We start from the raw sequence: 17500 nt of genomic DNA on the forward strand, positions 1-17500 counted from the left end.
TACAACATACACAAGAGAGAGATCGACTTAGAAAGTCATTTACCTGTTTAATAAGGATTTGATCAGCTGTAGTTAGAAATTACGCTGTATTTCTCTTAGGGCTTATTATGCGTCTCTGTCACCATCTTGTGGATGAACATTGTCAACCATCTTTGCTCAAAGACAGGCTGATGGCCACCAACACGCCGTCTCACATTAATATTTAAAATAGGCACTATCCTTATTAATTGCACAGTTGCAATGTAAACAACTACATTCTTTACTTAAAAAGCCTCAAAAGTACATTATGTTGTCCAACAGCTGCAATATTTGTCAAACTGTAGAGTGTCCTCTGCTTGTCGCTGTATATGGGCGGAGTAATACAGAAGGGTGAAGGGTTAAGAGGCTGGACGAGTGCTGTTACTGGCAGAATATTGCATGGCTATCAGCCAATCAGATTCAAGAACCAGTCAGAACTGTCATATACTGTTTACTAGTTTACTAGTATACTGTATATATATATATATATATATATATATACACACACACACACACACATATATACACACACATACATACAAACACACACACATATATATTTATATTTACTTGAGAGCAAAATGATTAGCCATCCTGTGAAATATTTATTCTTTTTCAAATATTTATCGAGTGATGTTTAATGGAGCAGTGAATTTTTCACAGTATTTCCAATTATATTTTTTCTTCTGAAAAAAAGTCTTATTGATTTAATTTTGGCTAAAATAAAAGCAATTTTTATATTTCTTTTAAACCGTTTTAAAGTCAATATTATTAGCCCCATAATCAATATTTTTTTGGTTGGCTACAGAACAAACCATCATTATACAATGACTTGCTTAATTACCCTAAAATTTAGCTGGATGGCTAAATATTCCGACTTCAACTGTACAGTATATATTATCACATTATTATCATGATGCTGAAAATCAGCTTTTTTCAACCCAGGAATAAGTTACATTATATTATACATTCATATGATTAATGCAGTTCTGGTGTACATATTTAACCTCTATATCTGCTTCTGGGCATGTAAGAACAACCGTTGTAAAGGAATATTCCCTCTTCGTTGAAAATAATGATTGAACAAGTGCTTGAAGTCAGTAGGAAAAATCAATAAACCCCAACCTCAGAGGGAAGCTGCAGCATTTACATTGTTTTCAAAGATAAAAACACATTCATAAAATATTTGCATTTGCATTCAGTATAAATTATTGTGTTCATGATTTTTTTTTTTTTTTTTTTTTAAACTTGTTATTAACATGCATTTTGAATGAACCAGTCACAAGTGAAGATCCATTACAAAGATATTAACATCCATTTTAACGAACCAATTACAGGTCAAGATGCATTACTGTTTCCACCTGTTATTAACATCCCTTTTTTAATTAACCAATCACCAGTTAAGGCCCATTACTGTTTTTACCTGTTATTAACATCCATTTTCAATTAACCAATCAGAAGTCAAGATGCATTAAGCTACGGTCACACTTGACTTTTCTTCCCATAGACTTCCATTCATACGCACGCGAATACGTCAGACCGGAAACACGGGGTCATGCGTTAAGTTTCGCATGTTGCTGCAGTGCAAAGTTCAATCTTGGTGAACTCTGACCTGCGAAATCGCATCACTTGACTGCATGAGACCCATCGAGGATCAAAACAGGACCTCTCTGGACAGATATTTAAAGCATGGAGCAATCGCTCGCTTTTTTTAATGTCTAATCATCTTGTTTAATACCGCCCCTTTTCGCAGCGCCGCACGACAGAATTTCGCACACACAAAGCCCGGTGTGACCGCACCTTTACTGTTTCCTCCTGTCACTAATATGCATTTCATTCAACCAATCACAAGTCAAGATGCATTACCATTTCCACCTGTTATTAACATCCATTTTTCAAGAAATCAATTACATCAAAGTGCATTACAATTTCCCCCTGTTATGTTAACATACATTTTCAATGAACCAATCACAAGTCAAGATGCATTACCTTTTCACCTGTTTTTAAAATCCATTTTCAACAAACCAATGACAAATCACAATGCATTACTGTTTTTACCTGTTATTAACATACATTTTCAATGGACCAATCACAAGTCCAATATATTGGAAACCATTCACACGGGGCACCAGCGTCAACACTTCCCTTTAACTTTGAATGGGTGATGTCAGGCATTGCCGAACTGCATTGTGGATCCGTCAGTTCGCTTTGCTTGTCAGCAGCGTTGCTCACTGCAGAAGTTGGGAATTTCTCAACTTTTCAAGTGACAACAAATGCGTCAGCCAATCAGATCACTTTATGCAAATACACCAGCTCAGATAAGGCCCCGATTTCTGACTAATTTCATTGGCTGCTATGACAATCGCATCAGCCCCAACTTCAGACCAAACTGAAGCCCTGTGTAAATCAGGCATTACTGTTTCCTCCTGTTATAAACATTCATTTTCAACAAGCCAATCACAAGTCAACATGCATTACTGTTTCCTCCTGTTACTAATATGCATTTTGAATGAACTAATCACAAACCAAGATGCATTAAGCTGTGGTCACACTAGAGTTTGATCTTGCGAAATTCTGTAGTCATCGCTGTGAAACAGGGCGGGACAAACAAGATGGTTGGACATTTAAAAGAGCGAGTGATTGGACCATATTGAAAATTTCTGTCCAGACAGGTCATGTTTTGATTCTGGATTGATCTCACGCAATCATGTGATGCAATTTTGCAGGTCAGAGTTCACCAAGCTTGAAGTTTCCAATGGAGCGAACTGCAAAACTTGTCACAAAAGCATTTCCGGTCTGACGCATTTGCGTGCATATGAATGGAAGTCTATGGGGAGAAAAGTCCAGTGTGACCGCAGCTTTACTGTTTCCACCTATTATTAACATGCATTTTCAATGAACCACTTACATGTCAAGGAGCATTATGCCCCATTCACAAGGGGCGTCAGCGTCAATGATTCCCTTTCACTTCGAATGGGTGACATCAGGCCTTGTAGATCTGCATTGTGTTTCCGTTGGTTCGCTTCAGCGGCGCTGCTTGCTGCAGAAGTTGGGAATTTCTCAACTTTTCAAGCGCCAACGAACGCGTCAGCCAGTCAGATCACTTTATGCAAATAAACCAGCTAAGATAAGGCTCCGATTGCAGACTAATTTCATTGGCTGATGCTACTATGATGATTACGTCAGCCCCAACATCAGACCTTCAGACTTTCCTCCTGTTATAAACATCCATTTTCAATGATCCAGTCACAATGCATTACTGTTTCCACCTGTTGTTAACATTAATTTTCAGGGAACCAATCACATGCCAAAGTGCATTACTGTTCCCACCTGTTATTAACATGCATTTTTAAAGAACCAATAACAAGTCAAGATGCATTACTGTTTCTGCATGTTATTAACAAGCAATTTGAATGATCCAATCACAAGTCAGCAATCACAAGCATTACTTTTACCACCACAACCAATCACAAGCCAAGATGCATTACTCTTTCCACATTAACCAACATTTTCAATCAGCCAATCACAAGTCAAGATCCATCACCATATCCACCTGTTATTACAAAGCATTTTCAATCAGCCAATCACAAGTCAAGATCCATTACCATTTCCACCTGTTATTAACAAGCATTTTCATTCAGCCAATCACAAGTCAAGATCCATTACCATTTCCACCTGTTATTACCAAGCATTTTCAATCAGCCAATCACAAGTTAAGATCCATTACCATTTCCACCTGTTATTAAAAAGCATTTTCAATCAGCCAATCACAAGTCAAGATCCATTACCATTTCCACCTGTTATTATAAGCATTTTCAATCAGCCTATCACAAGTCAAGATCCATTACCATTTCCACCTGTTATTAACAAGCATTTTCAATCAGCCAATCACAAGTCAAGATCCATTACCATTTCCACCTGTTATTATAAGCATTTTCAATCAGCCTATCACAAGTCAAGATCCATTACCATTTCCACCTGTTATTAACAAGCATTTTCAATCAGCCAATCACAAGTCAAGATCCATTACCATATCCACCTGTTATCAACATGCATTTTCAATCAGCCAATCACAAGTCAAGATGGATTACTGATTCCACCTAGTATTACCATGCATTCAAATGTGTCTCTTGTGATTGTGTTGAGTGTTTTCTGCAAATAATTTTTTTTTCTCATCCGCAGTTTTATCTAAACAACACTTTAGCTCTGGAGACCACCTGGATAAGTCCGGAGGAAATGGGAATTTTCCAGCGTCAGGAAAAGCCACTGCTGAGGACGAATCAAGCGGCGTTGAGCATATGTAGGCCATCGGCAGCCTCCAGGAATATCCACACTCTTCTTCTGACACCCCGCCGCATTTCAGGTAGGAGGGAGAATTTATGATCCCAGTGCCCATTTTCCTACCTTTATGATCTCGTCTCGCTGCTTGGCTAACATTCATCAGAGGCTTTTTATTTTCACAAAACGCTTTCTGCTTTTCTGTTTACTCCCTAGACTATCCCCGATTCTACTTCTAGTTTCTTTATTTAAACGGATTTTCTCTTTGTTGCTTAAATCGTCTTATTTAACTTGATGTAACAATATTGGAGGATTGTCAGCTGAGATTTTACGGAGCGAGCTTGTCACCGTCTGTGTGTGTTTGTGTGTGGGAAGAGAGGCGGTTTGATTTGTGCTTATGAAATGAAGCCGAAATGACTTTAAATTTCAGCTCATTTTCAATCATAGCGCGGTTTAATCAGCTCAAGCGTGCAGTGAAGGCTGCTTAAGAGTGCGTAATGAAGACAGTAAAAACTCAATTCTGGTACCTGATCATTTATACTGCACACTTTGTCTAGTACGCATCTGACCTGTTTTGCAGGATGTTTTTGAATGATTAATAATGCATGCATTTAAAGTGAAGTGTTTCTATAAAGAAGTGTACCAGACTGTTTTCACTCTGTTGTTGCGTCATAAATGCGTATTTTTGAGACTTTTTTGATATAGCAGACATAGGAAAAATAATAAAAAAAAAAAATCACATACACATGCAATATTAAATGTATTTACAAAGTGGCTGGAAAAAGAACAGGATGAAAATAAAGAGCTAAAGTTAGTTGACAAGTGATGGATTTGCAAAGATCTGATATGAGTATTTTTTTTTACATTATACATTTCCAATAACCATAATACCAAACAGGTTGTGTGTGTGTATGTGTGTGTGTATGTGTGTGTGTGTGTGTGTGTGTGTGTGTGTGTATTATCGCTGGTTTGAGCCTCGGCTGGGTCAGTTGGTGTTTCTGTGTGGAGTTTGCATGTTCTTCCTGCGTTTGCGTGGGTTTCCTCCGGGTGCTCTGGTTTCCCCCACAGTCCAAAGACATGTGGTAAAGGTGAATTGGGTAAGCAAAATTGTCCGTAGTGTATGAGTGTGGATGTTTCCCAGAGATGGGTTGCAGCTGGAAGGACATCCGCTGCGTAAAACTTATGCTGGATAAGTTGGCGGTTCATTCCGCTGTGGTGATACCAGATTAATAAAGGGACTAAGCCGAAAAGAAAACGAATGAATGAATGAATGAATGAGCCATATTGCACTGCTTCGAGTGTGATATTGTGTTTATACAATAGTTGGACGACATAATCGTGTATATAAATAAGAAAATCAAACATAGAGAGTCCAAGGGCTGTATTTTAACAATCTAGGCGCAAAGTCCAAAGTGCAGGGCAAAATCCACTCTTCATTTTTAAGGACGGAAAAATTCGCTATGCGGCGCGGCACATGGTCTAACAGGGTTGTGCTTCTCTTAATGAGTTATAGGTGTGTTTTAAGAATAAATCAGTCTCATCTCCCATTCCCTTTAAGAGTGTTTCATTGCACCATGGCGCATTGCTATTTACATTGTGGACTTTCTAAGTAGAAAAACTAAATGCTTCACTAGCAAGAAAACGGTCAAACAGCATCTGCAGTGAGAGGATAAATAATGAGCCTCCTCCAATTGGCCTTTACTTTCACTTTCACTTTCTTTCGTGGATAAGGAAATATGTTGTATGTACAGACATCCATTAGCCTACATAATTTTTTTAGTTTGTTAAACGTAAAAAAATGTTTCAAAACTATTTCTAAATTCAGTTCTAATTTCCAGTAAACTAATAAATGAACAATAACAACAAAGTGTGGTCAAACGTATAACGAGCTATATCCAAATGCACATGCTATGCCCCATATGCTCCAAAACCCGACAGGTGGACAAATCTAAGCTTGTTTTTATTAAAACAAATACAAACATGCATACAATAAACAATACTGCTAATAATAATAACAACATTATACAAAAGCAAACTGTCATGAATAAACTAAAAAAGACCATCGACATGAAGGCATGGAGGCAGTGGTTTTTATATTTATGTAGAAAATATTATATTTTTTTTAAACATTTGAATTATTTTTCATTTGTAAAGATATGTGTATTGCTGTACATCCTGCATGTTTCAAGCTATGTTTAAGTGAGGCGCACAACTGACGCACTCTGCACTGGACTTTAGACCTGCTTTCAGCTGATCAATTGTGCAGTCTTTTTTAGTTACAGCAACGTGCCACCTAAACACATCTCTTTTCTAAACACCCATGAGTCCACAGAATGGCACAAACGGATTTGCTATTTAAACAACATGATGGAAAACGGGAAAATTAAGCTTGCGTTGATCTGATAATAGCAACACATCGGGGAAACACGTTTTGCGCCGTGTGTATGATAGGGCCCTAATAATCCTTCTGTTTGAGGAACTACTTTCTTCCACCATTCCTTCACATCTACAGCTGACGTCAGAACAGCAGACACCGTTGCCAGTTCACCAACATCACTTTAGAGCTAGCATTAGAATGATTCTCTAGCGTAATGTCTAAAATGATCACAAAACAGGTGATTTTACTCACATTTTAAGATTATAAAGCTAAACCTGAATCAGTCCACAGGGATTTCCCAGTATTTCTCTGTTGCAATCGGGAGATCACAATAATTAACCCCGAAAAAGCCAAAGCAGTGCAAACACTACCAGATTACTATGATATAAACACAGCACTACAACATATAAGAGAGAGATTGACTTAGAATGTCACTTACCTGTTTTATAATGATTCTCTCTCACCATGCGGAGCGTCTTTGCTCTGCTCAGTATGACAGGCTGATGGATGCTGACGTGCTTTATGTACGAAATTATACACTTTTAAAATAGCCACTATCGGTTAAGACCATTTTTATTGTCCCTTACATCCCTCAAAATGGTCTATATATAATTTGAGCTGTCATGCTCAGTTAAAGTGACAGTGCTTTGATAATGAATAAAAACATTGAATGACAGTAATAAGTAGAGCTAGAGCGTTGCTGCGCATGACACTTGTTGTGATTTGGGCAACTTTGCATGCATGTGTTGCTAAGGCCGACTTTGCTAAAATATTCATATAATATTTTTAATTATGGCATAACTTTCCACCCACTTAGGCTAATTAAATAATGACAAAAAATAAAAATAAATAAAAAAATAAATAAATAAATAAACACCAATGCTTGATCACGGCTCAGTCCAGCCTGGCCCAGCCCGAGGGTCAGAGAATCCAAACTCTAACTTCAAACTGACAAAAAAAATTAAGTTAAACTTTTCACAGCTTAAACAATTTTGTTGAAACCTGACTAACTTATTAAATTAAGTCATAAAATTATGTCTTGACTTTTGTCAAAGTTTTTATAGTGTAGTAGTATTTTCGGTAAAGAAACCTTAGCTTTCAAACACAGCAGTAGTGCAAGAATATATTAGATCAGATCCATTTAAGTGTCTGAGTGTGAAATTTGTGCACCCAGTGATTCAGTCGATCAAAACACATTTAAAATGACCCCTTTAAAATATTCCCTCGACTCAAATTTACCCACAGCGAAGCAGCGAAATTGAAAACGTTGCAGGGTATCTTATAGCATTGCATTTAATTCCAGTGTTACACCTGTGCTCTTCCTCGATCACACGTCTTGACTCTTTAGTTCAGGTAGGCTGTGATGAATTACATTGCAGATGCGCTCATATGCCTGTCAAAGATTAGTCCTTGAGAGATGAAAAGTTCACTCCTGTAGAGGCTCTCCTGTCTTTCAGAGCGCAGAGGCTATAATGAGAGGAAGTGAATGGAATTTCTTAGCAGTGCAGGGCCTGTGTGACGAGCTGATTGTGGAGATTTGACCTTTGCTTCCGCACTTTTGCATGTTTAACACTTCAAGTGTGCTTTAGACTGGAGCGGAGGTTTGAGGGGTGTTAATAAAGCTAATACACTGTGTTCATGCCACTGAATGGGATTTAAAAATAAAAAGTGGACAGCTTTTCCGCTGTTAACAGTTTGCCCAGTGGCTTGCTGTGTACGTCAGCGGGCTTGAGATGCAGAGAGGAGTTGACTGCAATAACAGGGTTCAAACAAAGAATGGTTCCAGAAAGCAGGTAAAACAAAAACAAGGCAAAAATAAAATAAGCAGGAAAATAACAGGGTTATAACGTGGTAAGATCTGAAAATGTGGTAAAAATCAGGCGGCCACAAGTTTTTTTTCCTTTTCAACATTGCTTTTAAAAAGCAATCAGTCATTCGACAGCAGCCTTTGGTGGATTTACACTAGAGGAGCAGGCAAGTAATTTGAAATCTGAAAAAGCGTACACAGCGGCCTCTGGTGGATTCATGAAAACAAAAACTCCAGGGACATATTTCACGCTCTTCAGAAATGTATACAAGGGTACATATCCATAATGAGCTTGGGTTGGAAAAAATATACTAGTGCTGTTTGCTTATATATATATATATATATATATATATATATATATATATATATATATATATATATATATATATATATATATATATATATATATATATATATATATATATATAGCTTTTATTTTCGCAACAAGTAATTAGAAAATTAGTTTTGGTGATTTGCTTGTGTAATACATTGTAAAAATAATATAGTAGATGCCTGGTTTTTAGGTATATTTATATATTTTTTTTATTTGTTCAGGAAATGTTCAATTATATTCAGATGGTGTATGTGTGTAGAAAAAAAAGTTATATAATAATAAAATATTAATATATATTGTTATTGTTATTATTATTATCATTATTATTATTATTATAACTTCCTCAGCATTTGTGTATCTAATATATAATACAATAAAATAAATACAATATATAGCATTTTGTTAAAAGTTTTTATTGTAAAGTTTTTAGTTTTTTTGGCTAATACATTGACAAAAAGGATAATATAGTATACAGTATGTCTTGATTTTTTATAATTATGTTTTTTAATGATTTGTTCAGCTATTATTATTATTACTATTATTATTATAACTTGTATATCTAATATATAATAAAATATTTAACAGTTCAAATCATCAACAAATCATTATTTATGAGTAGCAATATATTAAATATAGCTACAAATATAATGAAAATATATATTTTTATCCTTTGAAATATTTAGATATTTATTAAATATTTACATTAAAAAAATATATATATATTATATGAATATATATATATATATATATATATATATATATATATATATATATATATATATATATGAATATATATATATATATATATATATTTGAATATATATATATATATATATATATATATATATATATATATATATATATATATATATATACATACATACATACATACATACATACATACATACATACATACATACATACATACATACATACATACATACATACATACATACATACATACATACATACATACATACATACATACATACATACATACATACATACACATACATACATACATACATACACATACATACATACATACATACATACATACATACATACATATATATATATATACATACATACATACATACATACATACATACATACATACATACATACATATATATATATATATATATATATATATATATATATATATATATATATAATATATGAATAACAATAATATTAATAATATTAATAATAAACAAGAACAAGCCGACGAACAAGCAATATTTCATCACTATATTTAGGTTAACATTTTTCAGCAGAATGTTGCATCATATTTGAATCTATTTCAATGTATTTTTAATGGAGATGGTTTGGAGGCCATTGTAGGATGTCATACAGTACACTTTTTTGTCATCTTATAATAAAGTAATGATCGCCTGCAGTGTCAGTGAAAGTTAAACTCTGCACTTTCTCTCAGTCTCATTTTCTTTATCTCACAGCCACTCGGGCTTGTCTTGCCTTTTGGACCATAATTAAATGATCAGTTAGTTCTCTTAGTAGTTAAAAGTTCATCAGTGTTACCGTTGTGCTGTGAGTGTGCCTTTGAGGCCCTGAACTACAGTTTAGATAGGAGCTCATTTAGGGAACAGAACTATTGAGTGTGTGTTCAGTTCATCCATCGGTGTCCACTATCCCTTATAGAGAAAGTTTTAGACAGTTCAAAGGTAAAGTTAAAGTTAGCTCTCTTATTATTATTATTATTATTATTATTATTATTATTATTATTATTATTATTAATAAATAAAACATGCAACTGTCTTTCGGGTATCAAATGTTCTCTGGGGATCTCTGGGCTTTTTCCTCCCATCATACATATCAAAAAAAAAAGTTCTCATTATCCAGTGCAAATATGTAATCGTTCTTAAATCAACACATTTCCTTAGAAAGCAAAACAAACTAATTATTATTAGGTCTTGTTTTCTAAAGAATTATTCATATGAAAATGTAACTTAAATTCAACGGACCATCAAAATAAAGTGTGTGAAAATATGAATCTCTATTTTCTTCCACCCAAGTGTGTACTATCAGGAATAACTAGTGAACATCTATGCAGATTTGACATGCGGTGTGTGAATTTAAAAGCTACTTAAAAGCTACTCCAATCTGCTCTTTAAACATGCTAAACTTTCCTTTTATAACCCTTTTGAGCCATGAAATAAGCATTCATCCTGTCTGTTGCCTGTCTGTTTTCCTCCGCAGTCGTCTGAGAATTAAAAAGTTGATCTTTGATCTGGAGAATTACCAAATCTACTTGATCTTTGTCTTTAGCTTTGATGAGCACATACATAAAGGTGAATGGATCAAACCATTGTTTTGAACACACCTCAGCGTCACTTACAAAGTAATAATCATTCACTATCAGCACAACAAAGCTCTGGAGAGCAAAAAACAAAAAGGAGCAGGAGTAAGAGTGTGTCCGTGAATGTCTTCTGGAGTGGGATTGACTGAGAGTTGCTCATACAAAGTCATCGTCACGCGTTGGAGCTGTTGATGAGCGTTAGCTGAGGCTGTAATTGGTGCCGGAGGGTCTGTGCTGCTTTCACAATCGAACACTGCATGTGAGGAAGTCCAATTTGTGTCTTCGTAGTCACACTTCCTTACCGCAGGGGAAAGGGAAGGTCTTGACGTCTGCAAACACATCCACACAGGTCAGCAGCAGTTTAAGAGCTCGTCCCTCAGGTAACAGCTTGCTTTATTAGGGGCGCCAGATATTCGCAGGATATATTGGTGTGGCGCTCACAGCATTTGCCTCTGTTAAAAAAAAAAGTGCTGTAGGACTGTTTTTTCCTGAGTTATAATAAGCGTACAACTATAGTTTTCTATCACAGTTCTCTACCAAAGTTCAAGTAGAAATAGATATCTACAAGTATGTTCTGGAATATTGTAGGTATTTTGCCAGAAATTACACCTACAATTTGCCTGAAAATTCACCTTAAAGTGACATGGGGTTAATATTTTTTTAACTACAAAGTCATAAACAAAAAAAATTCATCCATAAGAAACAACAGTGTATTCTTTTTTTTATTCTGAAAGTCCAAAGTCTCTGGTAGCAGCAGTTTATGAGCTTGACCCTCGGTTAACAGCTTTCTTTATTAGGGGCGCCAGATATTTTCAGCATAAATTGGCCGCTCAAATTTAAAAAAAATTTTTCCCTCATATAGTTGAAGTCTATCATACTATGGTGTTTTCCTTAACTTTTTTGATTTTAATAAGCCTGTGGCTACAGTTTTTTTCTCACACACTGTAAAAAAATGCAGGATTCAACAAAAATCCTTCATGTTGTGCCAACACAAATTTATTAAGTTAACTTAGGATAAGTGGATTAAACATAAAACAATTAACTTGTCCCAAAAAAAAACTTAAAAGGGTGGTCCTGAGTATATTTTTAAGGCTTGGTTGTGTTTATAAGATGCAAAGCAATGTGTGCTCATGCTTTATTTGTAAAAAAAATCTGGTCATTTTTTCATATATCTTTCTTTGATTATGTACTGCTACACAGCTAACATGAAAATGACTGTCATATTTCCTAGTTCCTCTGAAAGCCCGCCCTTAAGAGGCTCTGCTAGGTCAGCTAGCTAACATAATGTGCTGTGATTCGCGGATCGGCTCCACATCACCGGGAAAAGCATCAAGCCTCTACTAGCACGTGCTTTGCCGATTTGTAAATACTGTCTCTAAGTGTAACTGTTAGCCATATCAGTTTGTGCCTGAATCAGACAGAAAATGAAAAGGACACATGCTGAACCTCACGCCTGCTCTCTAAAATAAAACCTGACAATTTCTTATTTTATTTCTTATTAGCATTTGTAAGTAATATGAAACATTCACATATCTTTTGCGAGTTCATTATTTGAGATGTATAAGGCAGGGAAATCGGCCACATAGAGAGAAATTGTGGGTGTTTACAGCAGTTTGAGGGATAAATATGAATTTGTAGCTAAATTGTTATTGGTGCCAAACAGCATTTCCTTTCGTTTACATCCTTGCTACAACATACAGTTAACACTAGAAACTGTGCCTGTAACAGATCAGTTTTAACAAATAAGAATACTTACAGGTTGTGGCTCACAATCCACAGCTTCGTCTATTATGGTTGGAGCTGCTCCTTCTTTGAGGAGTTTTTAGCTGAATCCAGCACTGAACTGGGAGAGATTCTGGAAGCTGTCCTTTGTCAAATGCTAGCTATATATTTTTTATAATTCTCTGAAGCATAATTAAAATTAAACTGTAAGCACTTCTGTCTTTGTGTCGTGTCCTTTGGAAGCCCAAATACAGAAACATAACAAGCTCTGTGTATATAGTAGTATGGGGATGGCATTTTTGCTTTCTCTGCTATAACATTATAGTGCCTCTGGCCCCGCCCCTTCACTACACGGGGTGTATGTGCATAACCTGAAAGGTTTGCGACCTCATTACCCCCAATGTATTTCTTGTAGTCCTAAACTTTGTTTTCTATGGGCTTTGCTAAGCTAACTCTGTCTTACATTCAGAAATGTTATTTATGTTCACACAGCTACATTACACATCAACTAAAGTTTAAAATATGATATTGTAGAGGACCTCTTTAAGAATTGTGTCGTTTCAACTAATTTTAAATAAGTAGTTTGAACAAGCTACAAAAGTAATTGAGTGCATTTTTTTAACAGACTGAATGTAGAAATAAATATCCACAAGTATATCTAGTGACATTACTACGAATACTACGATCACCAGAAATTAACCTGAAAGCTGTTGATTCTTCACCTGAATGTAACTACTGGCAGATTCTTCTCTTGATAATTCTACTGTACGTGACTGTGCCCTAATTTTTCACTTACAAATTCACCTGAAAGACAGGAAGTTTTTTCAGTTCATTTTTTACTTAAAAGTGACAGTGGGCTCATATTTTTTATACTTTTAAATTCACATGAAAGATGCAGATGGAATTTTTTCCATTCAGAAGAAACAACTGAATGAATTTAATCCATCTTAAGAAGTTGAGAAGAACATCTGGAAACTGAAATTTACCCAAAAGAGACAACTGGTGGATTTTTCACCTGAAATATGTGATTTTATGGCATCTGCAAACATATCCATATTGGTCTTTATTATGGGACCCAGATATTTTCAGGAATAATTGGTGTGGCACAAAGATTAAAAAAAAGTGTTGTAGGACATTTTTCCCTCATACTGCCTTGTTGACATTAGTCATAATGTGGTGTTCTCCTCAACTTTCTTGATTTTAATAAGCCTGCGACTACAGTCTTTTCTAACAGTTTTCTAACAGAATGAATTTAGAAATGGTATATTTTGGCATATTACCAGTATCTTACCAGTAATTAAATTGAAAGTTGTTGATTTTTTTTCAAAAGAAAGTAAATATTGGCTGATTCTTCTCATGATAATTCACCTGAAAGTTACTGTGGCCATATTTTGTGCTGACAAATTTACCTGAAAGAAAGTCTGAAGAATTCTGAGTTGGTTGATTCATTTTTCACCTGAAAATTAACCTGAAAGTGACAGAGGCCTCATATTTTAATGAGCTCACATTCAAATGAAAGATGCAGATGGACTTTCTTCTAATCAGAAGAAACAACTGAATGAATTTCATCCATCTGAAGAAGTTAAGAAGAAAAATAGAAAACCAGGAGGGTGAAATTTACCCAAAAGACAGAACTGGTGGATTTTTTCACTAAAAATGTCAGTATGCTGATATTTTGCAACTGAAAGAGACAATTAGGGGATTGTTTTGACATCTGCAAACACATCCACACAAGTCAGCAGCAGTTTATAAGAGATTTCCCCTCAGGTAAATGCTTGCTTTATTAGGGGCGCCAGATATTTTCAAAATAAACTGATGCAGCACTCACATCATTTGCTTTTGTTATAAAAAGTGTAGCAGGACTTTTTTTTTTTTTCTCATAGTACTGGCATCTGTCATACTGTGGCATTTTCAGTTATAATAAGCCTGTAAATATCTCAGAGCTTGCATATAGAAAATAGATTTCTACACCTATAATCTGCCACATTACTACTTTTACCAGAAATTAATCTGAAATGGTAGATTTTATCAATAGAAAGGAACAAATGGCCAACGTATCTGGTGATAGCTCAGACCTGATTCTTCACTTTAAATAAAAATCACCTGAAAGGCAGTCAGATGATTTTTGAACTAAACATTTGTATTAAAATGACAGCTGGTTCGCCTGAAAATTCACCTGATAGTGACAGTAGGCTCAAATATTTATTTTTATATGCACATGAAAGATGCAGATGGATTTTTTTTTTATTATTTTAAAGGAACAACTGAATGTTTTTCGAATGACTGTTTGATTGATTGATTAATTGATTGATTGATTGATTAACATCAGGTCAGCAGCAGTTTAAGAGCTTTTCCCTCAAGTCAAGGCTGGCTGTTTAGGGGCGCCAGATATTCTCAAAATAAAAAGATTCAGCACCCACAGCATTTGCCTTTGCTAAAAAAAAAAGTGTTGTAGGACTTTTTTTCTCATACTGACATCTGTCATACAGTGGTGTTTTCTTCAACTTTCTCAGTTATAACAAGCTTGCAACAGTTTTATCCTCACATGTCATTCCTACAGTTCTTAAGCAGGATTTCTGATGCACTTGGCACACAGAACTCACAAGCATTATCAGAAATCATAGATAAATTGAAATGAGGGTTTCTGAAAGAGAACTAATCAAAAGATCAAGAAATGGTTTACAATTTGGCTTCAAATCTTGAAAAGGTTTTCAGACTTCTGGCTGAAACTGCACATTCTGGTATTATTAGTATATATATATATATATATATATATATATATATATATATATATATATATATATATATATATATATATATACATACATACATACATACATACATACATACATACATACATACATACATACATACATACATATATATATATATATATATATATATATATATATATATATATATATATATATATATATATATATATATATATATACATATATCGTATATACTATACACACAGTATAGTATATACGATAGTATATACACAGTTGAAGTCAGAATTATTAGCCCCCTTGTTTATTTTATCCCCAATTTCTGTTTAACAGAGAGAAGATTTTTTTTCAACACATTTATTAACAATAGTTTTAATAACTAATTTCTAATGACTGATTTATTTTATCTTTTCCATGATGACAGTAAATAATATTTTACTAGATATTTTTCAAGACACTTCTATACAGCTTAAAGTGACATTTAAAGGCTTAACTAGGTTAAATAGGTTAACTAGGCAGGTTAGGGTAATTAGGCAAGTTATTGTATAACGATGGTTTATTCTGTAGAATTTAGCTTAAAGGGGATAATAATTATACCTGAAAAAGGTTCTTAAAAAATGTAAACCTGCTTTTATTCTAGTCAAAATAAAATAAATAAGACTTTCTCCAGAAGAAAAAATATTATCAGACATACTGTGAAAATGTCCTCTGTTAAACATAATTTGGGAAATATTTAAAAAAGAAAAAAAAAAATCAAAGGGGGGCTAATAATTCTGTCTTTAACGGTATATGTATATATATAATTAGCCATAAACATGATCATTAAGATTTTCTTCACAATGTTTTTTTTTCATCTTCCCCCCCCTTAAAACAGCTGGCAGATCTTTCAACTTACAATTCTCCTCAAAGAATAATAATTATGAAAAATAATAAAAAATAATAAAGAAAAAAGCCAATTTGTTTCACCAGGAAATAAGAACTGGCTGATTTTATTTTACTCAAAAATAAATATGAAACAGAAAATTTGCCACATTTTTATTCATAAGAAAGTATTGGCAGATCTGTCTATATAAAATGCACCTGAAAGAGAGGATCAAACATGTGGGTAACAATTTAAATCAGTGGTCCGTTAGTTAATGTATTAATTAATGTGAACAATGAATAACACATTACAGTATTTGCAAAATACATTAACAAATGTTAGTATATGGGTCTTAAATCAATACATCAATTAACATGGACCATTATTTTAAAATGTTACCAATATTTGTTTAGCTGAAAGCCACATTAGACCCTAAAATTCAACTTGAAGGAAATAAATAAACAACAAACAAATGAACAAACAAACGAACAAACAAATTAATAAACAAACAATTGTTGTTGATGTTGTTGTTGAAGTTGTTAATTTTGATATGAGAGCAGTGTTTCCTTTAAGATTTTTTCCAGCTATTTAAAAAAAAAAAAACGACTGAATGTTTTGAATGAGAAGCTGTAATGTAGCCGTGGTTTGGTGTGGTGCCCTGCCATGGAAGAATGAATGTAGCGGAAACCATGGATAGGATTTTTTGCCGAAAAACCAGAAGAGAAAATGTACAGATGATTAATTTGATAACATTTTATAATGGAAAGACAGCTGAATGTTTATTTTAATTTATTATTATTAAGTATTCAATCGGATTGGACTGTTTTGCAGTTTAATTAATTGATTCATTTTCTTTTTGGCTTAGTGCCTTTATTAATCTGGGGTCACTGCAGCGAAATGAACCGCCAACTTATCCAGCAGATGTTTTACGCAGCAGGTTCCCTTGCAGCTGCAACCCATCACTGGTAAAACATCCATACACTCAGTCACACACATACACTACGGACAATTTAGCCAATTCAGTTCACCTATAGCGTATGAAACCGGAGC

The 17500-nt window shown here is 34.3% G+C and overlaps 1 protein-coding gene across 1 annotated transcript in view; it reads left to right on the forward strand.

Annotated features, from left to right (window-relative positions):
- The window catches only part of tcerg1l (transcription elongation regulator 1 like), a 182222-nt gene that overhangs the window by 11492 nt on the left and 153230 nt on the right, over positions 1 to 17500 (forward strand). Inside the window, 1 exon segment of the mRNA XM_056470142.1 lies at positions 4201 to 4381. Within this exon segment, the coding sequence (XP_056326117.1) occupies positions 4201 to 4381 (181 nt within the window).

Source organism: Danio aesculapii, chromosome 12, assembly GCF_903798145.1.
Source record: "Danio aesculapii chromosome 12, fDanAes4.1, whole genome shotgun sequence".
Taxonomy (NCBI): domain Eukaryota; kingdom Metazoa; phylum Chordata; class Actinopteri; order Cypriniformes; family Danionidae; genus Danio; species Danio aesculapii.